General features: G+C 47.6%; 1 protein-coding gene across 1 annotated transcript in view; it reads right to left on the reverse strand.

Moving 5' to 3' along the window:
- Positions 1–10,074: 10,074 nt before the first annotated feature.
- The window catches only part of LOC119205528 (uncharacterized), a 1,992-nt gene continuing 420 nt past the window's right edge, over positions 10,075–11,646 (reverse strand). Inside the window, exons 1-2 of the mRNA XM_037457415.2 lie at positions 11,230–11,646; positions 10,075–11,141 (exon numbers count right to left, since the gene is read on the reverse strand). The exon at positions 11,230–11,646 is cut by the window's right edge and continues 420 nt beyond it. Of these exons, the coding sequence (XP_037313312.2) occupies positions 10,167–11,141; positions 11,230–11,646 (1,392 nt within the window). The 3' untranslated portion in view covers positions 10,075–10,166. The remainder of the gene's footprint in view (positions 11,142–11,229) is intronic.

Genomic DNA, 11,646 nt, shown 5'->3' on the forward strand with positions numbered 1-11,646 from the left:
CCAGTTTTTTTTTTTTTTACTTCACGCACTGACCTCTCTCTCTGTCTCTCCCTCTCTCTCTCATCAGTTTTTTTTTACCGTCTGCAGGCTCTCTTCACGCACTCAGTGTCTGACGTTGACTAGTTGTGTTGAATAACTAAATATTAATATTAAATTAAATTTAGCCACACACACACTTCCCCTCTCTCTCTCATGATCATCAGTGATAAGAATTAAGAAGGAATGCTGTTTTAACCGCAGAAAGGCTTAACCCGACAATTTATGGGGTAAATCCTTCCTACTTCCGGGTTAAGCCCCGCCCAGTCCGAGTACGGATACAGATTATTCATATGGTTCAACAGATACAGATAATGCTGTACTCGCTCATCTCTACTTTGTACCAATGGTCTGTTTGTCCACAGAGGAAGCATTCGTCAGGCTGCATATCTCGTGGTGCTCCTCCTTCGAAACGCCCTCTTCTTCCACGATCCATTCCTCAGCCTCGTCCTCTCTGTTGGCCCCTCCCATAAGAATTTCTGGATGGGTGGGGGTCTCGTCCTCGTTCACTTCTGTGAGCCTTGCATCTTCCAGACCCACGACAGAGTGTTCTGTGGCAGTTTTGGCGTCGGGCAGAAGCCCGTTCATGAAGGCGTTCTTGAGATGTGTTTCCCACACGGTCATGTTGGTTAGGTCCGTGGGCTCCTCGAGGCCGCTGTGAATCTGAAAAGCAGCCACAAGACGCTGATAGTAAAATGTTACATCTTCGGCTTTACCTTGTTTTGTGCTGTTGATGAGTGCCATGTTGACAGTCGCTGGGAAGGCCGCAACCACAGCAGCACAGATGGCTGTTATGAATGTTCTGTAGTTGAGGTTTGCCTCATTGCTCCAGTCGCGGTGCACTTGGTGGGAGTCGCAGCCGGCACCGGTGACTACTGCTCTGATTTTGCTGAAGTCACTTGGGCCCACATGTTTGATCAGCAGGCGGTGGACCTCAGCTCCGGTGGGCATGAATTCTTTGCAAAACGTCAGGAACTCTTTTCCAAAAGCCAAGCCATTTTTTATGTTGGGCAGATGGGAGGCAGCTTGTTGAATGGCCGCGGAGGGCCAGGGCCAGGGCCTGAATACGAGGCCAGGTAGTCCATCCTGTGGCCGTAGAACTTGAATCATGGGGGCTTGAATATAAGACACATCCAGTTTACTGTCCATGGTGGTGTTAGGACTAAGAAAATCCACAATTCTGCCGGCTGTGCCCCTCCAGGAGGATGGGTCGTGGATTGACCATGCAGAGTTTGGGGTGGACTGGGCTGTGGGGTCAGCTTTGAATGGGTTGAGGGGTGAGCATGATTTGACGTCTGCACCTCCCTGGTCTCCCAGCCGGGTTTGACTGCGTGTTACAGGTCTGCCAACCGTTGGATTGGGGTTGTACGGTTGTGGTGCAGGAATTTGATAACACGTGTTCAGGAGAGGACCGCCTGCCCCTGTCAGGGATGGATACAATGGAGAAGACACACATGGATTATTCTGTGTTTCTATGTCAGGTTTTTCAGTTTTTAAACACGTCATTTTCTTCATCATTTGTTTTCTCTCCCTACATTCACATTCCATTTCCCATTGTGCCAGACATGTCTGGTTTTTCTCTATTATTTCTAAGTCTTTCACTTTGATTTTTTTACCACTTTTCAATTCTTTCAATCTTGCTTCCAAATCCCCTCTTAACATTTTAAGTTTAGCGGCACTCAACGAGCCGTTTTCTGGAAACCCAAACTCTTTTGTCCAGTATGGGAGACACTCTGTACATGTTTTCCCGTATTTCTGCTGGATCATTGCCACAATCGGACCCCACGGTTCGGTGTGTTTTGCAGACTGGCCACCCATCTTTTACTGGTGTGGACCCTACCGGTTTACTTATTACAATACAGTCGTCACCGTAAGGCGTAGTTTCTTTATACAATGAAAAACTTTGCAAAAACCCCAGTCAAAACTCACGCTACGATATTGCCCCGATCTTGTTCTAAAGGTAATTCAGTAGAACTCACGTATGGTTGTCAATACCAGTGATATCGTTTTACCTGCTTCAGCATAAAACTCACGTGTGCTACAGCCACGGTCTTATTCTACAGGTAAAATTCACGTATGGTTAACTATAACATCGGTCTTGTTTTACCCGGGTCAATAGCGAGTGTTACGATCTCGGAGAATTTGTTCCGAGTGAAATCGCTATCGTACACAGTCCTATCTACCATCGCATAAAATAATGCATCAGAAATATCCCGGAATCACGTACTCAAAATAAAATAAAAATAATAAAAACACCCAAATGTTAAAAAATAAATGTAGGCCTATATTCCCCAGACTACAACAACCACTTGATCAGTCATCCTTTTCCGCTATGTTCAACTCTTACAGTTACTTTATAATTGGAATTTCAACTTCTTACCCGAGTCTGTAGAAATTAATTCTTTTTCGCTGGATACACGTGACGTCAATCAGGACTCCTTCGGTTTCCGCCCGTCCTTTCTCTCTTGTCTAAGGAGGTATGAGGCAGGATCATCAGCTGGTGATCCTGGAAAAGGCCTTTTTCTCCGGACGGTCCCCCGGAGCCTGACGGACAGTCAGTGCATCCTGTTCGTGACGCCAAATTGTTGTGGAATATTTCAATAAGCTCGGTAGTAGAGAATGATTTGTCTAATAAAACGGAGTCTTGATGAATGATCAAAGTTGCAGAAAGTCCATTTATTGCTTGCAAGCAGGAGGTCAACTACACAGGCACGTATCACGGTGCTCTGTGGAGATGGCGTCTCCGAGCAGTGAAAATGCTGAGTTCTTATACACACACATGAAGGTCATTTCTGGTGGTATGCAGACACGAGAGGTACTGAAACCTGACACTCTACACCACCTGTGAGATAACACAAATGAAAAGTTATAAATCAAGCAGGAAACGAATCAAGGCAAAGATGGGAGTAACAGGGTTCCTTTGAACGAGCATTCGGGTGAAGGCCAGTTTGACTGTCCTTCACACAGCTGCAGCTCCAATTTGTGGTGTTATTTAAAACCTTATTTGTGACCTCTTGATTTGGAGATGAGGGTTTTATAAATGTTAGTTTTAGCACTTGTTTCCACATTCCCCCTGGAAAGATGTTTGAGCGCTGTGTCTCCTCCAGTACTTCCAGGTGATGGATGGCTTGTAGAATTTTGAAATATATTTTTGTGGTGATATTTTGACTTATATTTATTGGAGCAGTGGGTATGGTTCTACGGGTCCCTGCCGGGCCCGTTGAATGACGTCTGCCTGCCATATTTAGAGATTGGACAAATATGAATCTGTCCAAGGCAAAATCAGGCAGGATCAAGTGTAAAGGAAAAAAAAACGTTTTTAGAAAAAATATTAAAAATAATCCAAACAATGAGAGAGAAAAAAAAAAAGGTGTAAGGGGGTAATAAAGGAAAAAGGGTTTGTTGTCTACCTATGAACCTGCTGTTTATATCAAATTAATCTTCCCTAGTACCCTCTGGATGTGCCAGTGCCTCCGGGATTCTTTTGGAGCCCGTGCCGAAGTGTGGCTACATTTCTCTGCCCCATACCTAACCTGCCAAAGCCATCGAGGCCTGGTCTCCATCCCTATGGGAAAATCACATTATTATTTTGAGATAACCTTTATTAGAGGGCCTATTATTAATGTGATTTAAAGATATTTATTCATTTTATTGGTTTTTCCGGAGAGGCATTTTTTGTACTTTTTTAATGTGGGAATTCACCTCTGTGACTTTACGGTCGTTGGAGATAATTGAAAACACGTGTGTAAATGCTCAGGCGGGACCATTAAGATTTACCCAATCAGGACGCTGCTTTTAAGCCCCTCCCCCGGACCACTTCCCCTACTTAACCGTCTGTTTGTCACTTCCACTCCATGTCTCCTCTGAAGAAGGTCGAATTGACCGAAACGTAAGGAGTTTTTATTTTGTTATAAAGGTCTACAGCCTCGCTGCTTTTAATATATGGTTGTAACCTATGGTTTTCAATCCCTCTGAGGAGCTAGATTTTTATGACTATTGATTTTTCAACTGTACTTGATCAGTACATGTTTTATTCCATACTTTTAATAGGAAATAGGTTTTAAAGCATTGAGCAACCTTTGGAGTGTGGGGGGGCATTTCATCCAGTTTGTTTTTATTTACAAGTGGGCCTTTTGTTTCGGTGTGGTTTTTAAAAAAAAAACACCCAAAACAAATAACAGAAAAAACTAAAAAACACGACTGGCCAATGCTTTTATTATACCTCCTACAGTGTGGGATTTTAATCACTCTTCACGTACTCTATAGTTTCTCCATTATTACCTTTTGGCTTCTCCACAAAGAACAATGTATTTTATACATCCAGATCTTATTGTTTTTAAGAGACATTGATTTTATACACTTCACCTAGACCCTGGCCTATGACCCCATATTTTTTAATTTATTCAACTGGCTCTTTTTAAACCCCTTTGCCGGCTAGAAGCAGATGATCAGAATATACAGGGAGGCTGTCAATTTTTAAACAAATTATTCCCCCTTCCCTTTGTTGTTTGTCCTTACCTACGGGTATTTTATCTCCAGTTTTTATTCTTCTATTATACTTACCCTCATCCTCAATGAGGATTTCTTTTTACCATAAAATACCCTGTACTCACCTTTCCAGTGGTCTAAACCCAACCTCTAACCTATAAAAGGTAGAAAAGTGGTTGGGAGGGGTTCACGATCTAAAAAAGAAAATTGGATAAAAACCATTTTATCATGGGATTTTAGTTTTTAATTAAGGCAAACCTCGCAGCAGGACCTTTTCATTAATAAGAAAACATTTTTATCCCAAGAAATACCTTTACAATAAAACCATACTCCCCTGACCCAAGGTGGAATTCTAAACACGACCTCTAGCCCTACCAAAGGCAGAAAAGAGGATAAGGTTTCACCGTAACGGACAAAAGGTTGAGTTCTTGTAAACCCCCCACTTACCTTGTCAACGAGTTGTCGATTAAAATTCTATACCTACCTGAAACAACCTGCAGAAGGAAGAAAAAGGCTACACTTACCTGGGGAAAAAAAACCTGCAAATGGAAGAAAGTCGAAGGGAATAGACAAACTCTGAGGCAAGAAGATGGGCATTTTAGTAAAGTTTTTAATTAAGGTTAAACTCAATGGAGTATCTTTTTTAATATAAAACTTTTTAGCAGCTTTTTGTCCCTGGAGCCACCTTCAAAAGTTTCACACTGCAGCCCTTAGTTGGGGGGGGGTGCTGCTAAAGAGCCTCCGCCTCCTCTTTGGCCGTTGATCCTCGGAGGAGGACGAGCAGTCCGAAGGTGTGTCTGGGCTGTCATCGTACTCAACTTCGCCCTCTGAAGACGAGGTCTCAGCCACAGCCGCTGCCTTCTTTAAGGCGGCCAGGCGAAGCTGCCTGGTGGTGTAGGCGTCGCTCTGGGAGGGGAGTGCCACATAAAACTTGTCCGCGGTTGCGGGATTGGGGCACATCCCCTTGGCTACCCGCCTCCGCTCTGCCTCTGTCAGGTGCTTGCTGGCCCGGAAAGACCGACAAAGAACAGAAGTTTGAAAAAACAAACTCATTTAATAAACTGGTCTCTTTACAAGATAAAGCAGTCATAAAAAAGGGCAGATCAAACCCTTTTTGGGGGCTTAATCAATGTTCAGAATCCAACTTATATTAAGTTCTTACTTGTGTTGACACGCTGCTCCTTTATGAGGGTGAAGTTCACCCTCCCTTTCAGGCCGGCATCCTCCCACGCCTCCTGGAGCCGGTTGATTGGTTTGTCAATATGTTCCCCACAAACCGTGTGGAAAACATATTGCGATTCAACTCCTGGCTCACAGCAGTCCGCGAGAAATTCCAGCCAGGCATACTCCTCCCTGTGAAGGGAGAAAGTAGCCTGGCCGAAAGAGGCCGCTGTCTTGTCATCCACCGTAGGAGATAAAATGCAGAACATTAGTGTATTTCTGTGGAGAGGTGTACTTTAAAGAGTATAACTATTCACTGGTGACTTGTATGAGTGGCTTATGAGACTATGAAATACTGACTTCAACAAAGACACTAATGTTCACCAATGAAATGTTCATTGCTTGGACCCACCACCCCAAAATAAACAGTAGCAGACATACCAAGATAAGGAAATTTTGCCGATCCTTGGACCGCTCCGCCGCCAGGACCTGGGCCGCCGTCATATTTACGATGGCGACGGAGCGATGGACGGCGAGGAAGCCAAGCGCGTATCCCGCCAGGAGCGAATGCTCTGGCCCATCATTCGGAAGTTGTTCTATAAAGGATTACAAGATATAGACAGGAAAAATACAGTTATGAATGCAATCCACTGAAGAAGGGATACAATTTCAATAATGAAGTCTACTTACCCATCAGCTCCGGGATACGCTTCCTCGCCGCTGTCATGAAGAGCTCCTCTGAGCTGGCTGTCTGTGAAAACAGTTTGACATGCATGTATTTAGAAGACTAATTATATGAAAGAAATGAAATGATGAAAGAAAATTGAAAACATTTACCCGTTTTCTTTTTCAGAATCTTCTGCCGATGTACATATAGTCCTTTATGTACATCGGCAGAAATCCTCTTCAATTCATATTCTAGCAGCCTGTACTGCTTCCCCGTCAGCTTGGACGCCCTCCCGTGGACGTTTTCCGCATGACGGAGAAACAGTACAGCACTGTTTAGAATGTTCCTTATGCTCGTAGGCGCGTACCCCTTGTTTCCAAGGTAGGTGGTCCATCTGTGGGAAAAGGGGAAGGGTTACAAGAGATAAAATCTGACTCCCAGTTCTAACACAGTCCATGCAAGTCAGATGCAAAATACTTACGCCCTCAACTTGTCTATTTGGGACAGGAAGCGCAGGTCCTCCTGGACGCATTTTCACAGTCCTTTCTCCCTGTGCGTCCCCCCTGGCGGAATCGTTGAAAGTCTGCTGCGATCCTTTCTGCAGTTGATAAACATTTAATATTATTTTAACAACCCCAAGGAACAAAGGTGAGAATGGATAGAAATAGCAAACTGGAAATGTAACTGAAAAAAGGAAAACTCACCATACAAACTTCCAACCGTCACCTTGCCCACGTGCTGCCCCTTCTGGGCAGACAGGGGCAGCAGCACTTTTGCCCCATCCCGCTGGGGCGTCCTTGTCTGGGACAGGGAGGCCACTCTCCTCTCCAGCTCCGACACCCGCTGTTCGAGGGCTTGGCAACCGCTGCAGGAGGCTGCCAAGACCCTCGGGGACCCACGCACCGGGGTGCTGAAATGGTGTGGGCTGCCCACACAAACACCAGCCCCATGGCTCAAAGAGGAGCCAGCAGGGCTCAAATAAGCGCCAGCAGAGGAGCGCTGGGCAGCAGGGACAGGGCTGTCCAAGTCAGTGGGGCAAAACAGCTCTAGCGGCGGCTCCGTACCGGGGGGGGCTGTGGTGAAGGAGGAGAGGCCTGGTCCTCACCCTGGTCCTCCTCCTCTGACTCTGGAATTTGCAGATTCATCGGGGGGTTTTCCTCATCTGTAATGACATAGGTGATTTAAATAAGAAATTAAAAGCCTCTGCTTCCAAGTGTGTTTATGTGCTTCCAAGTTTTTACAGAAAAGCCATTAGAACCTGGTAAGTTTAATTTGTGTATAGTTGGATGGGAAAATTAATGGAATATGATGACCTGTCAGCCCCCTAGTTACCAGGTAATCACAAAGAATATTAAAACAACTTAAAAGTACCAAATTGACTCAGGATCCCTGTATCCAGGGCGGATACCATCAGCGGATCGGGCTGGGAGCTGCGCAGCACAGCCAGCTCCTTTACCACGGCCGCCCGCTTAGCCTGCCGGAGCGTGGCATCACGCTCCTATCAACAGAGAAATTCTAATATTAGGAAAAACAAAACATTAAATTTACAACAGATCCTGCCTACATGCTTTTTGTCAAATTAAAACTAATTAAATGCACTTACCTCCACATTCAGCATGGCGTGGGTCTCTGTCAGATGTTTGTCCAGCCTCACCAGGCTGGACTTCCCACAGAGGTTACAGGACAGACGGTCCGTGGTCCTGCAATAGTAAATTAAAAATAAGTGAGTCCAGGAAGTGTCACAATGGTGGGTGTGGTCAGGGTAAAGGGTTAAATAACAGTATTTTTGCATAAGACAAACCTATTTGAATTATTCATACCGTGCACTTCCATACTTCATTAAAAGCTTCAGCTTTACCACTCTTATTTATTTCAAGAGGTTAGGACCAGTGCTGGCTGTGAGTGAATTTTTGTGTGAGCATTGTGCCAGCCTCACTTGGATCCCCACGAGGCAGGTCCCCTCTTTTAGTGAAGGCACCCTGTCCCTCCCTCTCACAAGTTGAGCATTCACAGAATGCATTGTCGTTTTCGAAAAAGTCATCTCCATAGGAGACGGTGATCTCCTCCCCAGGTGAGATTTTATTTGTCGTTTCCACCTCCACAAAGTACTGCCGGGCGACAAACTTGGCGTTGGGGAAGCAGTCATGGTTTAAAAACCTTGCCGGGCCAAGCATGAGCTGGTCCCGGTTGTTTCTCGTTGAGCACATGATGCTGAAGTCGTTCACTCCTTCCTTTAACACAGCACTGTCGGCAGGAGTGAACTCAGCAAGGCACCCCACAAGGACCGGAATGCGCTGGCCCGCAGCCCACTGCCTTGTGGCGGTCACCTTGCCGCCAACTGTTTCCCTTGAGTACCTCGTGGTGGACTGTAAGGAGACTCCACTGTCCACCACGAAGGCACTCAGGTAAAGGCTGCACTGCTGCCTGGTAAGTCGCTGGAGACGGCTTCCCAAATCCCAGGCAGTCAGTGCACCCAGTGTCTGGCTCAGGTCTTGGTTGCGCTGACACAGTTGGAGGGTGCCCCTTAGGGGGTCTCATGAACCGGTGTGGCATTCATCTTGGCCGTGATGAAGCCGAGGAGAGGATCCAGGGCTGTGGCTGCGCCATCCACCTCGCACAGCTCCATCACGGTCATTTTTAGTGGTCTCATTTTCTGTAATTGAATTTTTTGAATAAAAAAAATATTGTCACCCTACTTTTGTAAATATTACAGCTGGAGAAAAGTCCAGCGTTCCCGCCCCAGCATACCACACAAGTCCTCCCCGATGTCCATCCCCTTTCCTTGCATGTTGGACTGGACGTTCGCGGCCTCCAACATCCGAGGGTGGAGAACAGTGTCCCCCCCGGTGTCCCACGAGCTGCTGCAGTCCATATCGGGAAAACATGATGTGGACGCCAGGGTCTTTCGCCACAACCTTGCAGGCAAGGTGGACAGACATTGACCTCAACTTTGATGGATCAAGAAATTCTTCCACATCAACGTCGAAGATATCCTTTTGTCCAAACCGATTCATGAACACCCTCACCTTCAGGAATTCACATTAATTCGCCTTTTTGATGGCCTGGTCCAACAGAGAGGATGAATGAAAGGTCCTGCTTTAAAATGTTATACTTCGCCGTGTCTCTGCTGGTCTGCACAAGTCCCTCACAGGCGCGGCGTTGCAGTGTTCATCAAGGCCAGTGCGTGGGCTGCGTACGTGTCCTTCCGGGTGATTGGACACAGGTGGAAACAATCAGGCAATCACAGGACAAGGCAGGAAGTGAAGCTAACCCAGGGACACAAGAGACATAAAACTACAAAATAAAACAGCAGAACCAAACCGTGACAGTGTCACGTGTGGACTTCTCCCGTTGACTGCTTTCAACAAAAAAGACGGGGCCCACCTCCCCTCTCCTCGACTAGGCGGTTGCTTATTTCGCCTACGCCGCTTTAGCTGTGTCCCGCATTGCCGAGCTGTGTGTATGTGGTGGAGTATTCCGTGAGGTCCCCCGGGGCCCTTCCGTCATCCCGTGGGGCGCGCGACGACCTGTGGCAGACATGCCAATGCCGGTTTTGGCGTTTCCAATCCAGGTCGGAATACAAATACACACTGGGGCGTCGCAGATTTTGAATTGCCCCACTCAGCGTCAGAGGCTTAGGTTTGCTGTTACAGCATTAGATACATGTAACCTCCAACCGTCGAGGCCCACCCTTCTATGCTGCATTTAACACAAACTCAGGACTAGGTTGATACTCTTTAGGAACCCCCGGTTAGGCTCAGGTAGCCTAGAATCAGGTCGTGGGGGAACCTTTCGGGTCAGAGTGAGTGGGCTCTCACTCCCCTCCCTTGCGCATGAAGATCCTCATTATATCCAGAGAATACAAGAGAACCCTCCGGCTTAGGAGTTTAGCAAAGCTCAGAGTCCGAGCTTTACTCAGGCCTAGTTCGGCTAACATCTGCTCATTCCCAGCCGGCCACTTGCCCCTGGCTCCCAGTGGGAAGCCAAAGACCAACACCTTTTGGGTCTGAGTTCTGCTCGCCCTGATCACCGGTATGAGGGGGCAGTATTTGTCTTCCTTTTCGATTCGCGCTCGTCCTAGGGACTCCTCATTGAACTCGTACCGCACCGTTACATCCACAATAAGCGCCAGTTCGTCCAGCCAGCAGATCAGGTCTGGCACCAGAACCACCCCTGAGGGCAGAGTCCAGCGCTTTTCCCTCTCCACTTCCCAGCCGTGGCGCTCAGCTTCCGTAACGAGGATCTGACACACCTTGTGATGCCTCTGGATCCGGCAGAGCCGAACTCTGGGGCAGAGCCCAAGGATATGCCAGCAAGTCTCTGGGGCCTCCCCACAGTGGCGACATTTGACATCAACGGTATCGCTCCTTCCACGCCCCACCAGCTCGCGAGTTGGGTAAACATTCGCCCTGAGTTGGACAGCCGCCGAGAAACTACTGGGGGAAAACTTGTTTGGCGGGGTGTTAAGTAACCAGCAGTTGCTGATTTTGTCCTCCTCGAACGTCCGGATACGCTTCCCTTGGATTAACTGGTCTGCCCACCTTTCAAATTCAACTTGGCGCCAGTCGCACGGGACCAAACGCTTCCTCGGCCTCAGCATGCTGTTGGTGTCGGTGGTCCCCTCCGCAGGGGAGCCCTCAACCAGAACCGGACCCAGCTCCGGTACCTCATCTGGTGACCCTCCAGCACTCAGCCATAACCTCTCAAACTTTCCGGGATCGATCATGTTCAGAGTCATCCAAATGACCACCTCGTCTTTTGAACGAGAGAGGCCCAGGATCCTCCTAGCCTGTATGGCTGGAACAATCATAGACAGTTTCGGGATTCCCAGTCCACCGCTGGACTTCCTTGCGTAAAGCATGCCGTTCGTGGTGCACATGGGCAGATGCAACCAGCTCGTCCGCAAAAGCCATCGCTGTAATGGACTTCCCCTCGCGTTCAAGTTGCTGGATTAGCGGGTCCAGCGCAAGGTTAAAGAGGAGAGGGGACATCGAATCACCCTGCTTCACTCCCACCTTCATGGCTATGCCAGGGGTACTACCTTCCTGACACAGCACTTTGGTCTCACACCCATCGTAGGAGTCCCTGACTAACTCCACCATGTGTTGGTCCAGTCCCATCTGTGCCAGAACACTCAGGAGGTGCTCGTGGGAGACTGTATCGAAGGCCTTCGCAAAATCGATGAACACAACTGCGAGGGAGCACTTTCCTTGCTTGCTCAGGTTCATGCACCCATTCAGGAGCATGAGGTTTTCTGAGCAGCCCGGAGAGGAGATGAAGCCTCTCTGGCGCGG

The sequence above is a fragment of the Pungitius pungitius genome, unplaced genomic scaffold (assembly GCF_949316345.1).
Source record: "Pungitius pungitius unplaced genomic scaffold, fPunPun2.1 scaffold_33, whole genome shotgun sequence".
NCBI lineage: Eukaryota > Metazoa > Chordata > Actinopteri > Perciformes > Gasterosteidae > Pungitius > Pungitius pungitius.